The sequence below is a fragment of the Papio anubis genome, chromosome 7 (assembly GCF_008728515.1).
Source record: "Papio anubis isolate 15944 chromosome 7, Panubis1.0, whole genome shotgun sequence".
Classification (NCBI taxonomy): Eukaryota; Metazoa; Chordata; class Mammalia; order Primates; family Cercopithecidae; genus Papio; species Papio anubis.
The window spans coordinates 56756434-56783127 of record NC_044982.1 but is presented as its reverse complement, the minus strand read 5'-3'; the positions used below and the strand labels follow the sequence as shown (position 1 = coordinate 56783127).

The 26694-nt window shown below is 41.6% G+C and overlaps 1 protein-coding gene, 1 long non-coding RNA gene and 1 pseudogene across 6 annotated transcripts in view; 2 read left to right on the top strand and 1 right to left on the bottom strand.

Moving 5' to 3' along the window:
- Positions 1–26694, bottom strand: part of POLE2 (DNA polymerase epsilon 2, accessory subunit) — a 52949-nt gene that overhangs the window by 16326 nt on the left and 9929 nt on the right. For 2 of the 5 annotated variants that reach the window (XM_031668136.1, XM_031668140.1), the window contains exons 4-10: positions 21478–21555; positions 21249–21342; positions 16664–16738; positions 13446–13529; positions 12225–12281; positions 11744–11792; positions 10471–10543 (exon numbers count right to left, since the gene is read on the bottom strand). In XM_031668136.1, the coding sequence (XP_031523996.1) occupies positions 10471–10543; positions 11744–11792; positions 12225–12281; positions 13446–13529; positions 16664–16738; positions 21249–21342; positions 21478–21555 (510 nt within the window). The remainder of the gene's footprint in view (positions 1–10470; positions 10544–11743; positions 11793–12224; positions 12282–13445; positions 13530–16663; positions 16739–21248; positions 21343–21477; positions 21556–26694) is intronic. The other 3 variants (XM_031668138.1, XM_031668139.1, XM_031668137.1) reach the window with 3 other exon arrangements.
- Positions 1–26694, top strand: part of LOC103886228 — a 60450-nt gene that overhangs the window by 26232 nt on the left and 7524 nt on the right. The window contains exon 3 of the long non-coding RNA XR_002523356.2: positions 21514–21597. This is a non-coding gene — a long non-coding RNA (uncharacterized LOC103886228). The remainder of the gene's footprint in view (positions 1–21513; positions 21598–26694) is intronic.
- LOC100999223 lies at positions 23353–25184 on the top strand (annotated as a pseudogene).

The window sequence follows — 26694 nt, the reverse complement described above, 5'->3', positions numbered from 1 at the left end:
GCAAACTCCTGGCCTTAAGCGATATTCACTTCAGCCTCCCAAAGTGCTAGGACTGATTACAGGTGTGAGCCACTGTGCCCAGCCTAGGTTAATTTCTTACTGAAGAAAGAACCTTTTTTGGCCCGGCGCAGTGGCTCACGCCTGTAATCCCAGCACTTTGGGAGGCCGAGGCGGGCGGATCACGAGGTAGGAGATCGAGACCATCCTGGCTAACATGGTGAAACCCCATCTCTACTAAAAATACAAAAAATTAGCCGGGCGCGGTGGCGGGCGCCTGTAGTCCCAGCTACTCAGGAGGAGGCAGGAGAATGGCATGAACCTGGGAGGCGGAGGTTGCAGTGAGCCGAGATCACGCCACTGCACTCCAGCCTGGGCGACAGAGCGAGACTCCGTCTCAAAAAAAAAGAAAACTCTTTTTAAATAAATTTAGTGTAGCCTCAGTGTACAGTGTTAATAGCATACAGTAGTGTACAGTAATGTCCTAGGCCTTCAGATTCACTCACTACTCACTTACTGACTCACCCAGAGCAACTTCCAGTCCTGCAAGTTCCATTCATGATAAGTGCTCTATATAGGTGTACCAATTTTATCTTTTACACCATAGTTTTACTTTATCTTTTCTACAATCGAGATAGACAAATACTTATCATTGTGTTATAGTTGCCTATAGTATTCAATACAGCAACATGTCACACAGGTTTGTAGCATAGAAGCAACAGGCTGTACCATACAGCCTTGGTGTGCAGTGGGCTGTATCATCTAGGTTTGTGTAAGTACACTGTGATGTTTGCACAATGCCATAATCACCTAACAACACATTTCTCACAATGTATCCCTGTTATGTAATACACAACTGTATATACATATAAAATGTAATGTTAACAGTGTTTTCTCTGTTTAGTAAAATTACAGGTGATTTTCCTTTCCTTTTGTGTGCCTTTATATATTTTCTAATTTTTTTTTTGCAATCATGAACTACATTATTAATGAGAAAAAAACTTTTTTTTTAAAGACCCAACTACTTTTCCAATGCAGCATACCAGCTTGAGTCAGAAACCTTGGGATCAAAGCACATCTCTAACACTAAAAGGTTTGGGCCAGGCGCAGTGGCTCACACCTATAATCCCAGCCTCCCTCTGGAAGGCTGAGGCAGGTGGATCGCCTGAAGTCGGGAGTTCAAGACCAGCGTGACTAACATGGCAAAACCCCGTCTCTACTAAAAATACAAAATTAGCTGAGTGAGGTGGCACATGCCTCTAATCCCAGCTACTTGGGAGGCTGAGGCAGGAGAATAATTTGAAACCGGGAGGTAGAGGTTGCGGTGAGCTGAGATGGTGCCATTGCACTCCAGCCTGGGCAACAAGAGTGAAACTACATCTTAAAAAAAAAGTTTGTGACCGTGGACAAATTACCCAACCTTTCTTTTTTGGGGGGTAGAGGGACAAAGTCTCAGTGTGTCGCCCAGGCTGGAGTGCAGTGGCAGGATCTCGGCTCACTGCAGCCTCCACCTCCAAAGTTCAAGCAATTGTCCCGCCCAAGTAGCTGGGACTACAAGCACATGCCACCACACCTGGCTAATTTTTGTATTTTTAATAGAGACAGGGTTTCACCCTGTTGCCCAGGCTAGTCCTGAACTCCACAGCTCAAGCAATCCACCCACCTCAGCCTCCCAAATCAACACTTCTTAACCTAACTCTTCAAATGCAAAAAAACTAAACTCATGTCTACTGCACAGGTTTACTAGAAGGAATAAAAGTGATAATGTACAGAAAGCAGATAGGGCACAGTACTTAGTACACTGTGAGCCCTTAGACATGGTAACTGATATTGTTCCCACCAAGTGGACCAACTGGCATTTTCAAAGGTACAGTAATAATTTTGCAGTTGCTAGAGGAATGCAGTAAGTAGATATAATTATATGATGATTTCAGTTAAGCATATACCCAAACATAAACCAGAGCATCACAGAAAGAAACACCTATTAAGTTAAATATTGAGAAATTAAACTTCAGAAAAGCCTTACTCACATCTTCCATTAAAAAAAAATTATTTGCATTAACTACACAATGGTAGGGAGGGTATTAAGTCAGTGTAAATCTCTTTAGGATAGGACCATACTGTAGACCTATTTGCACTTACTTCTTTTTTTTTTTTTTTGAGACGCAGTCTCGCTGTGTCACCCAGGCTGGACTGCAGTGGCGCGATCTCGGCTCACTGCAAGCTCCGCCTCCCGGGTTTACGCCATTCTCCTGCCTCAGCCTCCGAGTAGCTGGGACTACAGGCGCCCGCCACCTCGCCCAGCTAATTTTTTATATTTTTTTTTTTAGTAGAGACAGGGTTTCACCATGTTAGCCAGGATGGTCTCGATCTCCTGACCTCGTGATCCACCCGCCTCGGCCTCCCAAAGTGCTGGGATTACAGGCTTGAGCCACCGCGCCCGGCCTTGCACTTACTTCTAAAACAGTATTTTACACATAAAAAAACTCAGTAAAATATTAGTTGTTGAGTTGTCTACCACCAGATTTAGTGCCCTGAATTTTGTATTTTGAAGGTATTTTAAGAGAAAAGTAATTTATAATCCTAACAAGAATAAAATGATTATTTCATTTTAATGTACTTTATTACACCTCATTACCAGTCCTTTGGTTTACTAAGCATATACTGAACAGCTGGATGTAGAGAAAATGGTATAATTTAAGTGGAAAATTATTTGAAACATTATAATAATGATCTCTTGGCTAAAGAGAAACAAATGGTAAACTGACAGCCAGCCAACTCAAATATACCTCTCATTCCAAAGTAGTAATTTTGAAGCTTGTACAAAACAAAAACACCATGGCGCTTGAGGTTCCAAGATGGCCGAATAGGAATAGCTCCAGTCTACAGCTCCAAGCGTGAGCGATGCACAAGACAGGTGATTTCTGGATTTCCAACTGAGGAACTCAGTTCTTCTCACTGGGGCTTGTCAGACAATGGGTGTAGCCCATGGAGTGTGAGCCGAAGAGGGGTGGGGCATCGACTCACCTGGGAAGTGCAAGGGGTCAGGGAATTCCCTTTCCTAGCCAAGGAAGCTGTAACAGACAGTACCTGGAAAATCGGGACACTCCCACCCGAATACTGCACTTTTCCAACAGTCTCAGCAAATGGCACACCAGGAGATTATATCCCACGCCTGGCTCAGAGGATCCCACGCCCATGGAGCCTCGCTCACTGCTAGCACAGCAGTCTGAGATCAAACTGCAAGGCACAGCGAGGCTGGGGAAGGGGCATCTGCCATCGCTGAGGCATGAGTAGGTAAAGTGGCCAGGAAGTTTGAACTGGGTGGAGCCCATTGCAGCTCAAGGAGGCCTGCCTGCCTCTGCAGACTCTACCACTGCGAGCAGGGCATAGCTGAACAAAAGACAATAGAAACTTCTGCAGACTTAAACTTCCCTGTCTGACACCTTTGAAGAGAGTTGTGGTTCTCCCAGCATGGAGTTTGAGATCTGAGAACAGACAGACTGCCTCCTCAAGTGGGTCCCTGACCCCTGAGTAGCCTAACTGGGAGACACCTCCCAGTAGGGGCCGACTGACACCTCATACAGCCCAGTGCCCCTGTGAGACAAAGCTTCCAGAGGAAGTATCAGGCAGCAACATTTGCCGTTCTGCAATATTTGCTGTTCTGCAGCCTCCGCTGGTGATACCCAGGCAAACAGGGTCTGGAGTGGACCTCCAGCAAACTCCAGCAGACCTGCAGCTTAGGGTCCTGACTGTTAGAAGGAAAACTAACAAACGGAAAGGACATCTACACCAAAACCCCATTTGTACGTCACCATCATCAAAGACCAAAGGTGGACAAAACCACAAAGATGGGGAGAAACCAGAGCAGAAAAGCTGAAAATTCTAAAAATCAGAGCGCCTCTTCTTCTCCAAAGGAACGCAGCTCCTCGCCAGCAACAGAACAAAGCTGGATGGAAAATGACTTTGATAAGCTGAGATTAGACGAATGGCTAACTTGAATAAACAGTGTAGAGAAGACCTTAAATGACCTGATGGAGCTGAAAACCATGGCATGAGAACTACGTGACACATGCAACAAGCTTCAGTAGCTGATTTGATCAACTGGAAGAAAGGGTATCAGTGATTGAAGATCAAATGAATGAAATGAAGGGAGAAGTTTAGAGAAAAAACAGCAAAAAGAAATGAACAAAGCCTCCAAGAAATATGGGACTATGTGAAAACACCAAATCTACATTTGATTGGTGTACCTGAAAGTGACAGGGAGGATGGAACCAAGTTGGAAAACACTCTTCAGGATATTACCCAGGAGATCTTCCCCAAACTAGCAAGGCAGGTCAACATTCAAATTCAGGAAATACAGAGAACACCACAGAGATACTCCTCAATAAGAGCAACTCCAAGACACATAATTGTTAGATTCACCAAAGTTGAAATGAAGGAAAAAAATGTTAAGGGCACCCAGAGAGAAAGGTTGGGTTACCCACACAGAGAAGCCTATCAGACTAACAGCGGATCTCTCAGCAGAAACTCTACAAGCCAGAAGAGAGTGGGGGCCAATACTCAACATTCTTAAAGAAAAGAATTTTCAACCCAGAATTTCATATCCAGACAAACTAAGCTTCATAAGTGAAGGAGAAATAAAATCCTTTACAAACAAACAAATGCTGAGATTTTGTCACTACCAGGCCTGCCTTACAAGAGCTCCTGAAGGAAGCACTAAACATGGAAAGGAACAACCAGTACCAACCACTGCAAAAACATACCAAATTGTAAAGACCTTCGATGCTAGGAAGAAACTGCATCAACTAATGAGCGAATAACCAGCTAACATCATAAGGACAGGATCAAATTCACACATAACAATATTAACCTGCTGGGCGCGGTGGCTCACGCCTGTAATCCCAGCACTTTGGGAGGCCGAGGCGGGCGGATCACAAGGTCAGGAGATCGAGACCACAGTGAAACCCCGTCTCTACTAAAAATACAAAAAATTAGCCGGGCGCGGTGGCAGGCGCCTGTAGTCCCAGCTACTCAGGAGGCTGAGGCAGGAGAATGGCGTGAACCTAGGAGGCGGAGCTTGCAATGAGCCGAGATCGCGCCACTGCACTCCAACCTGGGCGACAGCGTGAGACTCCGTCTCAAAAAAAAAAAAAAAAACAATATTAACCTTAAATGTAAATGGGCTAAATGCTTGAATTGAAAGACACAGCCTGGCAAACTGATGAGTCAAGACCCATCAGTGTGCTGTATTCAGGAGACCCATCTCATGTGCAGAGACACACATAGGCTCAAAATAAAGGGATGGAGGAAGATCTACCAAGCAAATGGAAAACAAAAAAAAGCAGGGGTTGCAATCCTAGTCTCTAATAAAACAGACTTTAAACGAACAAAGATCAAAAGAGACAAAGAAGGCCATTACATAATGGTAAAGGGATCAATTCAACAAGAAGAGCTAACTATCCTAAATATTTATGCACCCAATACAGGAGCACCCACATTCATAAAGCAAGTCGTTAGAGACCTACAGAGACTTAGACTCCCACACAATAATAATGGGAGATTTTAAAACCCCACTGTCAACGTTAGACAGATCAATGAGATAGAAAGTTAACAAGGATATCCAGGAATTGAACTCAGCTCTGCACCAAGCAGACCTAATAGACATCTACAGAACTCTCCACCCCAAATCAACAGAATATACATTCTTCTCAGCACCACATCGCACTTATTCCAAAATTGACCACATAGTTGGAAGTAAAGCACTCCTCAGCAAATGTAAAAGAACAGAAATTATAACAAACTGTCTCTCAGACTACAGTGCAATTAAACTAGAACTCAGGATTAAGAAACTCACTCAAAACCACTCAACTACATGGAAACTGAACAATCTGCTCCTGAATGACTACTGGGTACATAATGAAATGAAGGCAGAAATAAAGATGTTCTTTGAAACCAATGAGAACAAAGACACAACATACCAAAATATCTGGGACACATTTAAAGCAGTGTGTAGAGGGAAATTTATAGCACTAAATGCCCACAAGAGAAAGCTGGAAAGATCTAAAATTGACACCCTAACATCACAATTAAAAGAACTACAGAAGCAAGAACAAACACATTCAAAAGTTAGCAGAAGGCAAGAAATAACTAAGATCAGAGCAGAACTGAAGGAGATAGAGACACAAAAAACCCTTCAAAAAAATCAGTGAATCCAGGAGCTGGTTTTTTGAAAAGATCAACAAAATTGATAGACCGCTAGCAAGACTAATACAGAAGAGAGAAGAATCAAATGGACGCACTAAAAAATGATAATGGGGATATCACCACCAACCCCACAGAAATACAAACTACCATCAGAGAATACTATAAACACCTCTACGCAAATAAACTAGAAAACCTAGAAGAAATGGATACATTCCTGGACACATACAGCCTCCCAAGACTAAACCAGGAAGAAGGTGAATCCCTGAATAGACCAATAACAGGCTCTGAAATTGAAGCAATAATTAATAGCCTACCAACCAAAAAAAGTCCAGGACCAGATGGATTCACAGCCAAATTCTACCAGAGGTACAAAGAGGGGCTGGTACCATTCCTTCTGAAACTATTGAATCAATAGAAACAAAAGGAATCCTCCCTGACTCATTTTATGAGGCCAGCATCATCCTGATACCAAAGCCTGGCAGAGACACAACAAAAAAAGAGAATTTCAGGCCAATATCCCTGATGAACATTGATGCAAAAATCCTCAATAAAATACTGGCAAACTGAATCCAGCAGCACATCAGAAAGCTTATTCACCATGATCAAGTGGGCTTGATCCCTGGGATGTAAGGCTGGTTCAACATACGCAAATCAATAAACGTAATCCATCATTTAAACAGAACCAAAGACAAAAACCACATGATTATCTCAATAGATGCAGAAAAGGCCTTCAACAAACTTCAACAACCTTCATGCTAAAAACTCTCAATAAACTAGGTATTGATGGGACATATCTCAAAATAATAAGAGCTATTTATGACAGACCTACAGCTCATATCATACTGAATGGGCAAAAACTGGAAGCATTCCCTTTGAAAACTGGCACAAGACAGGGATGCCCTATCTCACCACTCCTATTCAACATAGTGTTGGAAGTTCTGGCCAGAGCAATCAGGCAGGATAAAGAAATAAAGGGTATTCAATTAGGAAAAGAGGAAGTCAAATTGTCCCTGTTTGCAGATGACATGATTATATATTTAGAAAACCCCACTGTCTCAGCCCAAAATCTCCTTAAGCTGATAAGCAACTTCAGCAAAGTCTCAGGATACAAAATCAATGTGCAAAAATCACACGCATTCCTATACACCAATAACAGACAAACAGAGAGCCAAATCATGAGTGAACTCCCATTCACAACTGCTTCAAAGAGAATAAAATACCTAGGAATCCAACTTACATGGGATGTGAAGGACCTCTTCAAGGAGAACTACAAATCACTGCTCAACAAAATAAAAGAGGACACAAACAAATGGAAGAACATTCCATGCTCATGGATAGAAAGAATCAATATCGTGAAAATGGCCATACTGCCCAAGATAATTTATAGATTCAATGCCATCCCCATCAAGTTACCAATGACTTTCTTCACAGAATTGGAAAAAACTAAAGTTCATATGGAACCAAAAAAGAGCCTGCATTGCCAAGACAATTCTAAGCCAAAAGAAGAAAGCTAGAAGCATCATGCTACCTGACTTCAAATTATACTACAAGGCTACAGTAACCAAAACAGCATGGTACTCGTACCAAAACAGAGATATAGACCAATGGAACAGAACAGAGCCCTCAGCAATAATACCACACATTTACAACCAGCTGGTCTTTGATAAACCTGACAAAAACAAGAAATGGGGAAAGCATTCCGTATTTAATAAATGATGCTGGGAAAACTGGCTAGCCGTATGTAGAAAGCTGAAACTGGATCCCTTCCTTACACTTTATACAAAAATTAATTCAAGATGGATTAAAGACTTAAATGTTAGACTTAAAACCATAAAAACCCTAGAAGAAAACCTAGGCAATACCATTCAGGACATTGGCATGGGCAAGGACTTCATGACTAAAACACCAAAAGCAATGGCAACAAAAGCCAAAATTGACAAATGGGATCTAATTACACTAAAGAGCTTCTGCACAGCAAAAGAAACTACCATTCAAGTGAACAGGCAACCTACAGAATGGGAGAAAATGTTTACAATCTACCCATCTGACAAAGGGCTAATATCAAGAATCTACAAAGAACTTAAACAAATTTACAAGAAAAAAATCAAACAACTCCATCAAAAAGTGGGCGAAGGATATGAACAGACACTTCTCAAAAGAAGATATTTATGCAGCCACAGACACATGAAAAAATGCTCATCATCACTGGCTATCAGAGAAATGCAAATCAAAACCACAATGAGATACCATCTCACACCAGTTAGAATGGCAATCATTAAAAACTCAGGAAACAACAGGTGCTGGAGAGGATGTGGAAAAATAGGAACACTTTTATACTGTTAATGGGACTGTAAACTAGTTCAACCATTATGGAAGACAGTGTGGCGATTCCTCAAGGATCTAGAAGTAGAAATACCATTAGATCCAGCCATCCCATTACTGGGTATATATCCAAAGGATTATAAATCATGCTGCTATAAAGACACATGCACACGTATATTTATTGCAGCACTATTCACAATAGCAAAGACTTGGAACCAACCCAAATGTCCATCAATGATAGGCTGGATTAAGAAAATGTGGCACATATATGCCATGGAATACTATGCAGCCATAAAAAAGGATGAGTTCATGTCCTTTTTGGGGACATGGATGAAGCTGGAAACCATCATTCTCAGCAAACTATTGCAAGGACAGAAAACCAAACACCGCATGTTCTCACTCATAGGTGGGAATTGAACAATGAGAACACTTGGACCCAGGGTGGGGAACATCACACACCGGGGCCTGTTGTGGGGTGGGGAGCTGGGGGAGGGATAGCATTAGGAGATATACCTAATGTAAATGACGAGTTAATGGGTGCAGCACACCAACATGGCACATGTATACATATGTAACAAACCTGCACATTGTGCACATGTACCCTAGACCTTAAAGTATAATCATAATTTAAAAAAAAAAAACACAACAATGGCAATTTTGCTCTAAACATATTCCAAAGGAAACTTACCATATTGGAAAAAGCCACAAACTGCACCAAAAGCACTCAAATCGAGGTGAGCTTGGCTTGATTAGGGCTTGTGTTCTCCTTAGCAAGATCAGTACCTTTCCCTCAGTCACTTCAACAGGAAGAGTAGATGCTCTGCAAAGGCTGCCCTGCCAGTAAACTCTCAGCCAGAAAATGTTGCCTTTGCACCCTGAATTTATACAGGCATACTAAAACTAAAATCTTTGTTGTTGTTGTTGTTGTTGTTGAGATGGAGTCTCACTCTGTTGCCAGGCTGGAGTGCAGTGGCGCAATCTCAGCTCACTGCAACCTCTGCCTCCTGATAAAACTAAAATCTTAATCCTTATGCTTCCTTTTGATATCACCACCATCATACAGAATCTCATGATTAGAAGTCAACTACTTTAATTCCCCCAGAAATGGCAAACTCGAATGCTTACAGGCTCCAAGAAGATAACACCAAATAGCAAAGCAGCAGTCCACTGACAGTAACTAGGGCAGACATACCTGCCCTGCCCAAAGTGGGCAACCACTGCAGTTTAGTTTTTGCCATGTGAGAATTCAGGCACTGTATTGCCAGATCCTACTGTTAAAAGAGAACTCCGAAACCTAGACCTTTATGAGAAATCTTCTAATTTTTATACAATGGAAACTAACTCAAAATGTTTTTAAACACCTCAAAGTGGGGAGAAGAAAAGAAAGGTCTATAGACTACTTTCAACCCATGAGCCACCAAGTACAACTTTTATACTATCGTACAGCCTCTGCCCAAATAACTCAAGTGACAGGGAGCTCAGTTCCTCTAAGAGAAGGCCATTTTGGAATAGCTCTAATATTATGATGCTTTTACTTATATTAAGGAGCTATAAGCTACCTCACATAACTTTCATTCATTAGAATATAAAAGTGAGAATTTTATATTAACATGGAATTATATTCTTCTAAGTGTTATTCTGTCTCTCTCTCTTATCTCACTTGAACCTCTCATCAACCCCAAAGATAAATAAAACAGATAGACTGGAAATCTTTCCCAGTTAAAGCTGAAGTACAAAGATGGTATTGCAACTAATCTTTGGCCAATCTGTGAGTTTTCACATTACATATAAAACCCAGTCTTCTAATTCTCATTTTCCATTGCCCTTTCCATTCTGACACAAAGCCTGACACCTTGTAGTAACTGAGATATGATGTACTATCTTACATTCACTCCTGCCAGCATTACCAAATTCCCGTAGAGTATAAACCAAACATTTTAATACCTAGTAGTGCTAGAGGGCTCAGTGGGTGGAAATCCAAAGGCATTGACATGAAACACTTGATCTTCAAACCAACCTGAAAAAAAGTAACATCACTTTCATTTGTCTAATCCTCTGTGTTTGAAAGGACAAAATTATGTTACAACAAAGCAGTAATGTCAGGCTAGTCTTATGCCCTGTGAACTAATTACAGAGGTTGCCAGCCTCAACTTTAGATCCACAGAGTCTCAACTTATAAAGTTCATTAAATAGAAACAGATTCATAACTTTTCGCTTTTCAGTTTGGCAGTACGTGTTGAAATACACATTAGGAAATGTTTCATTTTATGGCCCTATATAAAATTAAGTGTTTTTTTCAACTGTATTGAGATATCATTCACATACTATACAATTCACCCTTTAAAAGTATATAATTCAGGGCCGGGCGCAGTGGCTCATGCCTGTAATCCCAGCACTTTGGGAGGCTGAGGCGGGCGGATCACAAGAAACCATCCTGGCTAACATGGTGAAACCTTGTCTCTACTAAAAATACAAAAATGAAAAAAAAATTTAACCAGGTGTAGTGGCAGGCAACTGTAGTCCCAGCTACTAGGGAGGCCAAGGCAGGAGAATGGCATGAACCCAGGAGGTGGAGCTTGCAGTGAGCCGAGATTGTGCCATTGCACTCCAGCCTGGGCGACAGAGTGAGACTCTGTCTCAAAAAAAAAACAAAAAAAAAGTGCATAATTCAGGTCGGGCATGGCTCATGCCTGTAATCCCAACACTTTGGGAGGCCAAGACAGGTGGATTGCCTGAGCTCAGGAGTTTGAAACCAGCCTGGGCAACATGGTGAAACCCCGTCTCTACTAAAATACAAAAAATTAGCCAGGCATGGTGGCATGCACCTAGAATCCCAGCTACTCGGAAGGCTGAGGCATAAGAATCACTTGAACCCAGGAGGCGGAGGTTGCAGTGAGCCGAGATCACACCACTGAACTCCAGCCTAGGTGACATAGTGAGACTCTGTCTCAAAAAAAAAAAAAAAAGTGTATCATTTGGTGATTTTTAGTATATTCACAAGTTGTGTAGCCATTACTACTATCTAATTTCAGAACATTTTCATCACCCCAAAAAGATTTCTATTAGCCCATTAACAGTCTAAGAGTTATTTTGCCAAAAATATGCTCTTCTAATTAATGGTATCCCAAATTATATCATGTTAACATATTTTACCCAAAGCAGAACTAGTTTTACTGGAGAATGAGAAGGAGGACAGTAACAAAGTATACTGACTTACCTTCTGCTAAGACAAAGCATGCCTCTGTGTATAAACCACTATGGAACTGGTATACAACAGCTGAGGAAAATAATTCTATTCTTGAGGCAGTAATAAAGTCAACATACATTTTGAGACCAACAAGGCTTCTAAATAATAAATTCAAAGACTTCCCATTTGAAACTGTGAATAGACCACAGCTTAGAAAGAGCTTTAAAAAATTTAGGTTTAAATGTCCTCATGTTTAATTCTTGGTAATATTGACAGGGTGGATCATTCTTACCATGATATAAACTTCGTCAGTCATTCGTCTAGATTCTTCAAATAAGAGGAAATTAAAGTTGTTCTGTCTCTGTTTAGGATTATATCTCTATATTCCTATACCAGCAACATAGAGAAGTTACATTGAGAACCCAAATAGGTAAGTTTTAGAAGGATATATAATCAATTTCCCCAATTCACGTAATGCAGATTTTAAAAAATACAGACAAGTGAAGGATATAGCTTTACTAAGGTCTAGTTGTACTGTTCCAGTAGGATCTTCCAGAAAAAATTTTCCCTAAAAAAAAATGAAAAGAAATAAATCCACATTTATGTAACAATGAAAACTATGACAAAAAAATGAAACTACAAGTTTGACAACAGAATACAGTAGGGAGAAAAGTGGATTTTAAAAATCAGCTATTATTTCTAGTCCAGGCTCTTCCATTTACTAGTCTGATAACCCCAGACTAATCACTTAACTGAGATGCTGACTCCTCACAGGTACAAAATGGAGAATGACTCCTACAGATAAAAAATGGCAAGAGGGACACTCAATGTCTGCCACACGGAGGTCCCCAGGTACCTTCTAAGACAGCCAACAGCATCTCCAAGTGACCAGAACATACTCTGCAGATTGCATATTCAGAAACCCAGTACTCTCTGTTTATCCAGAGGTCACTAGGGGCCTAATTTCAGGCTATGCAAACTGGGGTCCCGGACAAGACACTGTCCTGATGTCTACTCAGGAAACCAATCACAAACGAAAAAGACACTTGGTAACTGAGAAAAGTTTTTTGTGTTTTTGTTTTCTGGTTTTTTTTTTGACTATTACAAAAGTTTATTTAACAAAAAGTCTAATATGAAAATGAACATGACCTAATTTTTACATCATTGTAAAACAGGCCCTATGGAGAGAGGAAATGGGTTTCTCTGCTGAACAGCCATTATTTTATTTTATTTATTTATTTATTTTGAGACAAAGTTTCGCTCTTGTTGCCCAGGCTAGAGCGCAATGGCACCATCTCGGCTCACTGCAACCTCCACCTCCTGGGTTCAAGCAATTCTCCTGCCTCAGCCTCCAGAGTAGCTGGGATTACAGGCATGCGCCACCACACCCGGCTAATTTTGTATTTTTAGTAGAGACAGGGTTTCTCCATGTTGGTCAGGCTGGTCTCGAACTCCTGGCCTCAGGTGATCCGCCTGCCTCAGACTCCTAAAGTGGCTGGGATTACAGACGTGAGCCACTATGCCTGGCCAACAGCCATTATTTATCCTTATTCCAAGGCTTCTAACATGATGATACTATTTCCTTGTATTACCACTATTCCAATATTGTTCTGTTGGTGAGGCGAGTTTTCAATAAAGAGTACATTCCTGTGCCCGCCACAAAAATGTTCTATGTAACCGACATTTTATCAATCCAAGGCCAAAACTAAAAGTTTGATGTTTATTAAGTTACCTCTTTTAACTGCGTTATCATTCCAAGAACAATCACATCTCCGATTTTGGTTGTACTACCCAATAAGGTTTCTACTGTTTTAAGCTAAAATAAAACAAAATAAATTTTAAAGACTATAAATATATTCTTTCAAGAAACAAAACTTTTTATAAGTAAGTAAATTTGGGGTACACATTTCAGCATTTATAGCTACTTTACAGTAGAAAATCAAATAAAATGGAAATAAAGTTGTAAAATTAAACTTAGGATGTTTAATTTTGTCTTACAAAAAAGCTGTAAGATCAAGTGTATGACGGCCTGAAAGAATCATGCCTAAAGAAACACCACATCAACTCAGGCTCTTACCAATGACTGAATCCACACCATATCATTCCGAATAATGATAAGTACATTTATTTTTAAAATATAGAAAAGAATATCAATTTTATTTTATTTGAACAGTACCTTTTGAAAATTAGCAAGCTATTTAAAAATATATATTCTAATTTTACTTAGTATTTTAAAAGGCTCTCATTATTATTTACATTCTCAATCTGATCTTTTTTTCTAATCAGAAAGTTTAAGGTAGTAAAAATTGGGACACCATTGTAAAAAATCCTTGCCACCCGGGCGCAGTGGCTCACACCTGTAATCCCAGCACTTTGGGGGGCCAAGGCGGGCAGATCACAAGGTCAGGAGATCGACACCACAGTGAAACCCCATCTCTACTAAAAATACAAAAAATTAGCCGGGCGTGGTGGTGGGCGCCTGTAGTCCCAGCTACTCAGGAGGCTGAGGCAGGAAAATGGCGTGAACCCAGGAGGCAGAGCTTGCAGTGAGCTGATATCACGCCACTGCACTCCAGCCTGGGCAACAGAGCAAGATTACATCTCAAAAAAATAAAAATAAAAATAAAAATAAAATAAAATAAAAAATCCTTTCCAACTTTTTCTGTATGTAATCCTAAATATATGTAAATACATACATATATAACTTATGACACACACCTATACAGTTTATTCACAAAGATGAAATCATAGTATATGTACTATTCTGCAACTTAACTTTTTGAAGTTAATATCTGAGATATCTTTCCATTTTTCTACATATAAATTTCCTTCTGTTTAAAGAATAGAGATATCTATATTATACATATGACCATTTATTTCACCAAACTCCCATTAAAGGACATTTAGGTTGTTCCTAGTTTTCTACTAATAAAAACAATTTTTAACATTTCTGTGCACCTTTCTTTGGCCCACTACAGTGATAGAAACTTTTTTCTTTTTTTTTTTGAGATGGGGTCTCACATTGCCCAGGCTAGAGTGCAGTGACACTCTCATACCTCACTGCAGCCTTCAACTGGGCTCAAGTGATCCTTCCACCGCAGGCCCCTGAGTCACCAGGATTACAGGCACTAGCCACTGCATCCAGCTACAGATAATAACTGTTGAATAAAGTTCTACACATTCTAGAAACACAATTGCTAGATAAAAGGATATGTAAGTTTTCATATTTATAGAAATTACCAAGTGGAGCTTCTTTTATCTTTACGTTTTATCTTTGTTTTCTTATTACAAATAATTCATGTATACTATAGAAAAAAATTTTAAATATAGACAAGAAAGAAATAAAAACTTATACAATCCTATCATTCCATAATAATCACCTTAACATTTAATACTGGAGTTACTCTTAAAAAATATGAACGTAGGGCTGGGCGTGGTGGCTCACGCCTGTCAACTGAGCACTTTGGGAGGCTGAGGTGGATGGATCACTTGAGGTCAGTTCAAGACCAGCCTGGCCTACATGGCAAAATACCATCTCTACTAAAAATACAAAAAAATTAGTTAGGCATGGTGGTGTGCACATATAATCCCAGCTACTCAAGAGGCTGAGGCAGAATTGCTTGAACCTGGGAAGAGGAGGTTGCAGTGAGCCAAGATTGCACTACTGCACTACAACCTGGGTGACAGAGCAAGACTGTCGGAAAGAAAGGAAAGAAAAGGGAAAGGGGGAAGGGGGAAGGGAAGGGAAAAGAACCTAGCCAAGTGTAGTGGTGCACACCTATTGTCCCAGCTACTCAGGAGGCTGGGGCAGGAGGATCACTTGAGGCCAGGAGTTCAAGACCAGCCTGGGCAACATCACGAGACCCCATGTCTCTATCAAAAGAAAAAAAAAAAAAGAACCTAAAACAACACAGGAGAAGTAAAATAACAGTAATTTTTAGCACATCATTTTTGCAATCTGTAAAGGGATATTATCATACAGGTAGATAAATGTAATTTAAGTAGGGAATGTGCCATCACAGATACAGAATTAGACAGTTCGAAAAGAATAATTATTTAGTTAAGCCTTAAAATTACTTGGTCAAAGAGGAGACGAGGGAAAAGGCTCCTGGGCTGTGGGCATCTCAGTTGCCAGAGAAAACCTAATATGGAAAACATATAGATGATCTTTGGTAGGGAAATATAAGTAATGCCAATTTCTAAAACCTAATTTATACTCTAATAAAAGTTTTGTTTGTGTTTGAGGGGGTCCTTACACTGTCACCCAGGCTGGAGTACAGTGGCATGATCTCAGCTCACTGCAGCCTCAACCTCCCAAACTCAAGTCATCCTCCCACCTCAGCCTCTCAGGTAGCTGGGACCACAGGTGCACACCACCATGCCTGGCTAATGTTTTTTATTGTTTGTAAAGATGAGGTCTTGCTATGTTGCCCAGGTTGTGGGAACCATTTGTGTTCTCACATTCATTCTATAAATGTTGTTTCCTTAGTACCTTAAGTAAAGTTTTCACTTCTACCAATGTAACACATTCTAGTTCAATAACTGTGTGTGGTGGTCACGAGGGATGAGTTGGGCAAGGAACCAGTATTTGAGTTCCTTAGTGCTATGGTCACTAAGGGATGAGTGAGGGCAAGAAAAGAAATGTTGAAAAGTTATCAGAAAGCCAGTGTAGTATCCAAATGGGCTAGAAAGCTATCTTGGAGGCCAGAGTGTATCTGGGGCTAGCATTGTATCAGGGCCTTCTCAAAGGAAGCAGTAGCTTCTGATAGAGATTTGTGGGACACAGGACTCTAGGAATGGACTAGATCAAAAGTGGGCGTGCAGCCAGTCCAGTTAGCTAAACAGTTACCAGTAGTTTATTTTCATTTAAAATTCAACGAATTAGAATTAAGCAACAAATATTAAACTTATACACTTATATCCCCTACATAACTAGGATAATGTTCTAACCTGGAATTTGCTTCCGCTTTCATCAGGGTGAGAACCTATCACCGGAGGAGTAAATAATTCATGCCTGTGGGTCCTCTATAAAAAAGAAAGATTCACATGAATTCCTGAAACAGACATTTAAATATAAGATTCACTAAAATAGTGTCCTGATGAAACATTGTCCTTAAACTAATGTCACTATTACTCATTCTCAACAAATCTGAAAACCCACATAATTTAACATACAAATATCTAGTAATATAAGTTTTAAAATTAAAAAAATAAAAGTAAAAATTTTAAAGGTCTATTGTGCATATGGCAGCAGCACATAGTGGGCTGAGGATATGAAGAACAACCAAGTGTCACTCTGAGAGCACTGGGGCTACTGAAAGAGAAGTGCCACCACACAACAAAGTACTGTGAGGGCTGACTGTACCCCAGGCCAAAGGGGCCACTGAACAACAGCCCAGATGATAAATAAGGTTTGGGTAGTAAGAAACAAAAGGAGGCTGAGATAAGACATTTCAGGGCCAGGCACAGTGGCTCACGCCTGTAATCCCAGCACTTTGGGAGGCCAAGGAGGGCGGATCACCTGAGGTCAGGAGTTCGAGACCAGCCTGGCCAACATAGTGAAACTCCGTCTGTACCAAAAATACAAAAATTAGCTGGGTATGGTGGCAGGTGCCTGTAATTCCAGCTACTCAGGAGGCTGAGGTAGGAGAATTGCTTGAATCCGGGAGGCAGAGATTGCAGTGAGCTGAGATCGTGCCACTGCACTCTTGCCTGGGCAACAAGACCGAAACTCTGTCTCAAAAAAAAAACCACGGCATTTCAGGCAGAGAAATCATAAGAGTTAGAGTATTTAGGAAGCTATGCAAAGTTTAACACAGTTGAATTATGGAGTGCAGACAAGGCCAGAGATTAGTAAGATCCATGTCGGGATACTTCCCTCCCCAACTCTCAGTCCATATAGTTTAGATAGGATTGATACCCCTTCTCCTTTCTATAGATAGGAATTCAAGGCCTAGAAAATGAAAGTACTCCATCCTTTTGGCCAGTGATTGGTTCAAGGATGAGCAAGTGCTTCAAGGTAGGCTCAAAAAAGACAGATTTAAGACTTTTGCTAGAACTATTAGAAAAGAGGAACTCTCTTTCCAAGAGTTGCTAAGGCTACTAGTGGAGATCTTTGTCACTTTATAGGGAGAACCTATTTGAAAGTAAAATCAATTTTTTAAAAGAGCTGGGACATGGAAAGAGACAGATGCCTCCTGATATTGTGTGAACACCTGGATCCAGCCAGGCTTGAAACTGGTGGACTTCTAGACTTCATAATACAAGCTAAACCAATATATTCCTTTTTCAGTTTTAATCAATTTGAGTTTCCGTAACCTCCAACTCAAAAAGCCCTGACAATACAAACTGTGTATCCCCGGCCAAGAAGTTTATCATATAGACAATGAGAAACAAAGATTTTGAAGTAGGATAATGAAAACATCAGATTGATTTTCTGGAAGATAACTGCAATGAAAATATGAATGGACTGAACTTCAACCTGTTTATTTCACAGATGAATAAATGAGGCTCAGAAGGGATAAGTGGCACACCCACAATAACAGAGTAGACTTCAAAACATACTTAAGAAAAAAGAAATATGGTGTTTACTAAGCCCCTTCTTTGTATAAAGGACAGTGCCAAATGTGGCAGAGGAGATAAACAAGGAATTCACAGCCTAATCACAGGGTAAATACCTCAAATGCAAGGTAGGGCCAAGTCCAGTCAGTGACATAAAAGACGTACTACTCAGCTGGACTCAGTGGCTCACGCCTGTGATCCCAACACTTTGGGAGGCCAAGGCAGGTGGATCACGAGGTCAGGAGATGGAGACCATTCTGGCTAACACAGTGAAACCCCATCTCTACTAAAAATACAAAAAATTAGCCGGGTGTTGTAGCATGTGCCTATAGTCCCAGCTACTCAGGAGGCTGAGGCAGGAATATCTCTTGAACCTGGGAGGCAGAGGTTGCAGCAAGCCGAGATTGCGCCACTGCACTACAGCCTGGGCAACAGAGTAAGACTCTGCCTCAGGAGAAAAAAAAAAAAAAAGACGTACTACTCGGTTCGAGCAGAAAGAGATTGCATTCACCTAGGCATGGTGGCTCAGGCCTGTAATCCCAGCACTTTGGGAGGCTGAGGTGGGCAGATCACTTGAGGTCAGGAGTTCAAGCCCAGCCTGGCCAACATGGTGAAACCCCGTCTCTACTAAAATAAAAAAGTTAACTGGGTGTAGTGGTATGTGCCTATAATCCCAGCTACTTGGGAGTCTGAGGAAGAAGAATCACTTGAACCCAGGAGGCAGAGGTTGCAGTGAGCCAAGTTTGTACCACTGCACTCTAGCCTAGGCAACAGAGCGAGACTTCATCTCAAAAATAAAATAAATAAAAAAGAAAAAGATTGTATCCAACTGAAGATCAAGAAGGGCTCCAGAAAGGAGGAATCTGAGAAGAGCCTTTCAAAATTAGGACGGTTTCAACAGTGGAGATAAGAGGGAAGAGCAGTCTACAGGATAAACAAAGTCACAGAAGTAGTGAAAGAAACAGAAACAATAATTCCATATTTCAGTTTTGGCTCCAGCACAGAGTATGACTAGAGGAAAAGTAGAGATTAGGACAATTATGTGTGAGAGAAGATCTTACATATTAAGGATAATCTGCATTTAATAGGCAGTCAATTTCCTTGAAAGACTTCTGTGCAAAACCCATGAGGTGGTCAGAGCTACACTTTGGGCAGATTAACCTGGCAACACTATGTCAGCAATGAAAGCAGCAGAGGATACTGTTTCCTCAAGGATCATTCTTTTCAACCTTTATTTAACCTACTGCTGACCATCTGCTCCTCCTTGAAGCCTTCTTGTGCTTCTACCATATAACATCATCCTCGCCTGGCCCCCAAGTTCTATCTATCCTCTTCCCCTCTTCTCTCTCTTTTTTTTTTTTGAAATGGAGTTTCGCTCTTGTTGCCCAGGCTGGAGTGCAATGGCGCCATCTCGGCTCACCACAACCTCTGCCTTCCGGGTTCAAGTGATTCTCCTGCCTCAGCCTCTCGAGTAGCTGGAATTACAGGCATGCGCCACCATGCCTGGCTAATTTTGTATTTTTAGTAGAGACAGGGTTTCTCCATGTTGGTCAGACAGGTCTCGAGATCCCGACCTCAGGTGATCCACCCGCCTCAGCCTCCCAGAGTGCTGGGATTACAGGCGTGAGCCATTGCGCCTAGCCTCCCTCTTCTCTTTTTATCACTTCTCTTTCTGCCAGGGTCTCATCCTTGTAGTTCCATTTTTTATTCTATACAGATGCTCCCAAATCTCTCTCATGCTACCAGCTCTCTTTCCTTAGCTCCAGATGTACACTTCACTTGATATTCTCCTGGCAATCTTAACTCAAATGCTTAAAACAGAAACTGCCATCACCTTCTACAAACATTCTCTTTTTCCTGTTTAATGCATTATTCTATATTCTACTCTCTCAGACTCCAGGCCTTACTCACCTCTGATTCTTCACCCCCTCCCTTCTCCTTCACATCCAGACAGTCACCATGTGCTTATAGTTTCTGCTGCTTGAGGGTGATGCCCTCATTCTACACCCCTTGCCACTTCCTTCATCCAGGCTATCATTTATGCCAAGACTAATAGCACAGACTTCTAGAAGGCTTCTCTCACACTCTTAAGTCATCCCTATATCTGCTGGGGGAGGAAGCACTCAAAAAACCTGGCTGCGATTTTCTCTGGTATTCCAAAGCACCTCGCACAAGAAGAACAGTCCCAACTCCCAAGGGTGGCATCCAAAGTGCTCCTACAATTTGGCTCCCACTTGCCTTTCCAAACTGATCCCATGCTACTCCTGATTTTCTCATCATTTCCTGCACAGAGTCCATTTTTTGCTGTACCTTTGTTCACAATCACCACCACCCTTTCCCCATTTCCACAAGATTAAAGCAATCTAGGTCCATGCCAAATGCCATCATTTCCTTGAAGCCTTCCCTGATTCTTTTATTGAATACATTGTTTGTATCTCTGTTATAGCACATATAAAATTCTACTTTATATATTTGCAAAAATGTCTATAACTTCATAGACTGTAAGCTACTTGAAGGTAGTAAAGTATAGTAGGCAATGGCTGGGCTTTAGAGTCAGGCTGGATTGAAATCCTGTCTTACTATATGTGATCTATGGGCAAGTTACTAAACTTCTTTAAGCCTCAGTTTCCTCATCTGTAAAATGGGGATAATAATAGCATTTAAACATATATTAGTATTATGAGGATTAAATGAGGTAAATAATGTATGTTAAGTGCTAACTGGCATATCATGTATTAAATGGTAACTACTATTTTTACCACCATCATTGTTGTTAAGAGGAAAATAGCTTTTTCAGCTCTGCATCTTCTACATGGTCTCAATTACAGAAATCTCAGTAACAGTTTATTGAATGACCAATTTTGGACCACAAAATTCCATTCATTAAACATCTCTGAGATTTCCCTAAACTGAAACAGTCTCTTTTTCTCTCTGTTTACCTAGTATCCTCCCCTCTGCCTGCTACCAAACTTACCTGGTGCAAAATGGTATATCGCTCACGAAACAGCTCTGCTTTATCTCTTGCTGTTCCAAATAAATTTGGTGCAGGGTGGTTGGTCATTAACAGCCTAGAAAAAAAGAATGCCTATTTTTGACTATCATAATACACAAAGGTGAGCCAAAAGTGAAGCAAGAGACTATATACCTTCTGGAAAAAAAAGTACATTTGAAATTAATTTAAAATCAGTGGATGGCATACTTACGGAAGAAATTTTTTTCTTTCTGAATTGTACACAAAGCGTGGAATATCAAATGCTCCTATGATATTGAAAACGTGCTCTCTGAAAAACATCCCACAAAACACAGACCTGATTTACTAAAACGTAAGTACTCTAGGTGAACATGATAACTTGCATTATAAGTCTTTGTAATAACACACTTTTCACATTTTCTCAGGCCAGGCACACAATTTCTTTCTCTTTTTCTTTCTTTTTTTTTTTTTTTTTTAAGACAGAGTTTCACTATTGTTACCCAGGCTAGAGTGCAATGGCGTGATATCGGCTCACTGCAACCTCTGCCTCCCGGGTTCAAGTGATTCTCCTGCCTCAGTCTCCCAAGTAGCTGGGATCACAGGCATGCAGTAGCTGGGATCACAGGCATGCACCACCATGTCCAGCTAATTTTGTATTTTTAGTAGAGACGGGGTTTCTCCATGTTGGTCAGGCTGGTCTCGAACTCCTGACTTCAGGAGATCCACTCACCTCGGCCTCCCAAAGTGCTGGGATTACAGATGTGAGCCACCATGCCTGGCCCACAATTTCTTATAGTGTCAAAAATACTATGGGGGTAAAATGTTTAGCTTGTGCATTTTCATCTCAAGGGACAAGAAAGCATTGCCAAAACTCACAAGAAAAAAAAATTAATCAAGTTAACTTCCAGTTAAGAATTTCATCTGTTGAAAAAGAACAATTATATAAACAATAGTCACATCTTAAAGAAATCTCTACTTTTACGAGCTACAGTGTTTTGTTTTGTTTTGTTTTTGTTTGTTTTTTTTTTTTTTTTTTTTTTTTTGAGACGGAGTTTCGTTCTTGTTGCCCAGGCTGGAGTACAATGGCACGATCTTGGCTCATCACAACCTCCGCCTCCAGGGTTAAAGAGATTCTGCTGCCTCAGTCTCCCGAGTAGGTGGGATTACAGGCATGCACCACCACGCCCGGCTAATTTTGTATTTCTAACAAAGGCGGGGTTTCTTCATGTTGGTCAGGCTGGTCACTAACTCCCAACCTCAGGTGATCCGCCTGCCTCAGCCTCCCAAAGTGCTGGATTATAGGCATGAGCCACCGTGCCCGGCCATGAGCTACAGTATTATTAAAGGATACGATTAAGTTCCAACAATTTTTATTTTTTTGTTTTGGTTTTTGTTTTGTTTTTTGAGACAGTCTCACTCTGATGCCCAGGCTGGGGTGTGATCTTGGCTCACTGCAACCTCTTCGTCCTGGCCTCAAGCAATTCTCCCGCCTCTCAAGTAGCTGGGATTACAGGCATGTGCCACCATACCCAGCTAATTTTTGTATTTTTAGTAGAGAAAGAGTTTTGCCATAGTGGCCAGGCTGGTCTCAAACTCCTAACCTCAAGTGATCCGCCTGCCTCAGCCTCCCAAAGTGCTGGAATTACAGTCATGAGCCACCATGCCCAACCCCAACAATTTTAAAAATCTAAAATGTTTTTTTGTTTGTTGTTTGCTTGTTTGTCTGAGATGGAGTCTACTTCTGTCACCTAGGCTGGAGTGCAGTGGTACAATCTCGGCTCACTGCAACCTCTGCCTCCCGGGTTCAAGGGATTCTCCTGCCTCAGCCTCCCAAGTAGCTGGGATTACAGGTGCCCTCCACCACGCCCAGCTAATTTTTGTATTTTTAGTAGAGATGAGATTTCACTGTGTTGGCCAGGCTGGTCTTAAACTCCTGACCTCATGATCTGCTTGCTTTGGCCTCCCAAAGTGCTAGGATTACAGGCGTGAGCCACCGCATCCTGCCAAATCTAAAATGTTATGTAAAAGTGTCCCAGGAAAAGTTATACAATGGAAAAAGAAACCCCCCCCCCCCAATTCTGGCCATATCTTTCAGACTTATACAATATGTATATAGTGTTAGAGATGGAAAACCAAAAAAAAATATTTAATTTCAGACACTTTTAATAATACAACCATGTTTAGAAGAAGTTAAAAATTTCCACAGCACTATTGTATAAATATCCCAACCTAAAAATCTTTCCTAAAATTATATGTTTATCTCCCAAATTGAAAATGATCAAAAAAGGTTAATGCTACCCTAGAGGTAACAGGTACGGAGTAGCTGAGAATCAGTAAACTTGAGGAAACTCTAGACTCCAGACACTGCTCCACTATTTTCTGGTGGATCAGTCTGAGTAAGTTATTGAACTTCTCATACCTTCTCTTCATCTATGAGAACAAGAGCCTCTATTGTGGTATGATATAATGATTCTGACAACTGAAGGTACAAAAATCCTTTACCGTTCAGTCCCCACTGGACCTCCATGTGGGTTGGCTGTAACATATAAACAGCCTGACAGAAATAGCCGAGCCAGGTCAGTGAGGAGTGTGGGCTGGCTGACCCTGGCACTGCACACTGAGGCCAGGGATAGGCCTGAGGCTCGCACCTCCTCTGAAACTGTGCCCTACCTTTGAGGCCTGGCAGGTGTGGGAGCAGGGGCTGCCCAAAGGTGGGCTGGGGTTGGAGGAAGCAGCCTGGTAGTTGCTATGTGTCCTGAGGCTTTAAGGCACCTGACCCCATCCTTGTTAGAACTGGCGTCACTAGGACCTGTTTACTCTTGATGAGAATCATGATCCCTGGGCACGTAGTGCATTTTCTGGAAGAGCCCACTCACCCTGGACCAGCCCTTTGGCAGCCTCAGACAGTCCTTGAGGAGGATGACTGAGACATCATGGGCCACACACTGTGTGCCTGCTCTTAGGGAAATGTCATCATTGACAATAGCTATTTCTTCATCCAGAACCTGGGGGAGGGTGGGTTCAGCTCTGTGGACCTAGTGGAGAGGTTACAGGATGGAGACGTCTACGCCCTGAAGTGAATCCTGCGTCACAAGCAGCAGGACCAGGAAGAGGCCCAGCCAAGAAGCGAACATGCATTGCCTCTTCAATCCTTTACCTCACGGCTTACTGTCTGAGGGAGCAGGGTGCTGAGCATGAGGCCTGGCTGCTGCTTCCGTTCTTTAAGAGAGGTATACTGTGGAATGGAGAGAAAGGCCGAAGGACGATGGCAACTTCCTCACTTATGATCAAATCTTTCAGCTGCTGCTGGGTATCTACAGCAGCCATGAGGCCATTCATGCCAAGGGTTAGGCCCACAGGGACCTGAAGCCCACCAGTATCTTGCTTGGAGATGAGGGACAGCCAGTTTTAATAGACTTGGATGCCATGAATCAAGCATGCCTCGAGTGAAGGTCTCCCACCAGGCCCTGACCCTGCAGGACTAGGCGACCCAGTGCACCATCTCCTACTGAGCCCTAGAGCTCTTCCCTGAGCAGTCACTGTGTCATTGATGAATAGACTGGTGTCTGGTCTCTGGGCTGTGTGATACATGCCACAATGTTTGAGGAAGGCCCTTATGAAATGGTGTTCAGGAAACGTGACAGTGTGGCCCTTGCTGTGCAGAACCAACACAGCATCCCACAAAGCCCCATGCATTCTTCAGGAGTGTGGCAGCTCCCGGCCTCAGTGATCACTGTGGACCTGCTGCAGCAGCCTCACAATGCTTGCCTCCTCAATCAGCTGGAGGTACTGCAGCCCCCAGCTCCTGGCCAGCACACTACCCAAATCTGAACAAAGCAGTGGCCATGTTGAGGAGGTAGCCCCTTGTGCCTTGGAAAGAGGCTCCCATCCCTCACTGGACTCTACCCATTCTTTCTTTTTTTTTCTTTTTCGTCTGTCATCCAGGCTGGAGCAGAGTGGCACGATCTTGGCTCACTGCAATCTCCGCCTCCCGGGTTCAAGTGATTCTCCTGCCTCAGCTTCCCAAATAGCTGAGACTACAGGCATACACCACCATGCCCAGCTAATTTTTGTATTTTTTAGTAGAGATGCGGTTTCACTGTATGTTGGCCAGGCTGGTCTCGAACTCCTGACCTCAGGTGATCTGCCCACCTCAGCCTCCCAAAGTGCTGGGATTACAAGCATGAGCCACTGCGCCCAGCCTGATTTTCTGCTTTCTTACCCCCAAGAGCAACACCTGGACAAGGGGCTTTACTGACTGGGGGTGAGACAGGGGTTGGGAAAAGGAAAACTGATGGGATATGGTACATGGCTCTGTGCAGGACTGTTGAGCTCATATTATTATGTTCTGCCTCCAAATCTGGGAGCAGGAGAATGTATAAACAGAAGAATAAAGTGAATGCAGATTGATGTGGGGGAAAGTAAGTAAATAAATAAATAACAGGTAACTTTAGGGTAAACAATGAGTAATGTCTATTTTAGGATAATAATCCTTAAACTTTAATACAATCGTTTTGAATTTCTATTGATTGCTTTAGGAACATTCATTATACTCTAGTATTTATTTTATTTTATTTTTTGAGACAGGGTCTCACTCTGTCACCCAGACTGGACTGTAGTGGCATGATCTCAGCTCACTGCAACCTCCACCTCCCAGGCTCAAGTGATTCTCCTGTCTCAGCCTCCCAAGTACCTGGGATTACAGGTGCATCCCACTACCGCCTGGCTAATTTTTGTATTTTTAGTAGAGATGGGGTTTCACCATGTTGGCCAGGCTGGTCTTGAACTCCTGACCTCAAGTGATCCAACCACCTTGGCCTCCCAAAGTGCTGGGATTATAGGCGTGAGCCACTGTGCCTGGTCACACTAGTATTTTAAATGAGTTTGCAAGGGTAAAATTAAAAATCCTCAATTTCTGTATTTATTTATTTATTTTTTTAGCAGTTATAAGTTCTGACACAGAGAAGATTACAACTTCTGACTAAAATAAAGATAATGACTCCTTTCAATCACCTCCATTACCCCAAATAGGAAAGAAGTGGCAATGTTAAAACTGTCTCTCAGCCCATTTTCCCCAGTGTTTTCCATGGCAATTCATAATAAAATGCCATGAATTTGGATAGAAGTATCATATCAAGAGGGATATTCACAGAAATAAAACCCAGAAGAATTACTGCCATATAAATTCTTAAACCTAAAAACATGAGATAGTAGAGTCACAAAACTGAGGTCCTACTCTCATTTGCCATTTACCATGTGACCAAGTAAAGTTGCTGAACTTCTCTGGGCATGGTACTTTCCTAAGAGCAAAGTAAATTATACTTCTGAATATTCATTTCAATTCAACTCATTTGTAGCATACAGAATAAAAAGTCAGATCCACTGGCTGGGTAGGCAGCAAAAGTTAGTAATGAATGGTACAGCAACATTGTAACTTCAAATCCTAGGA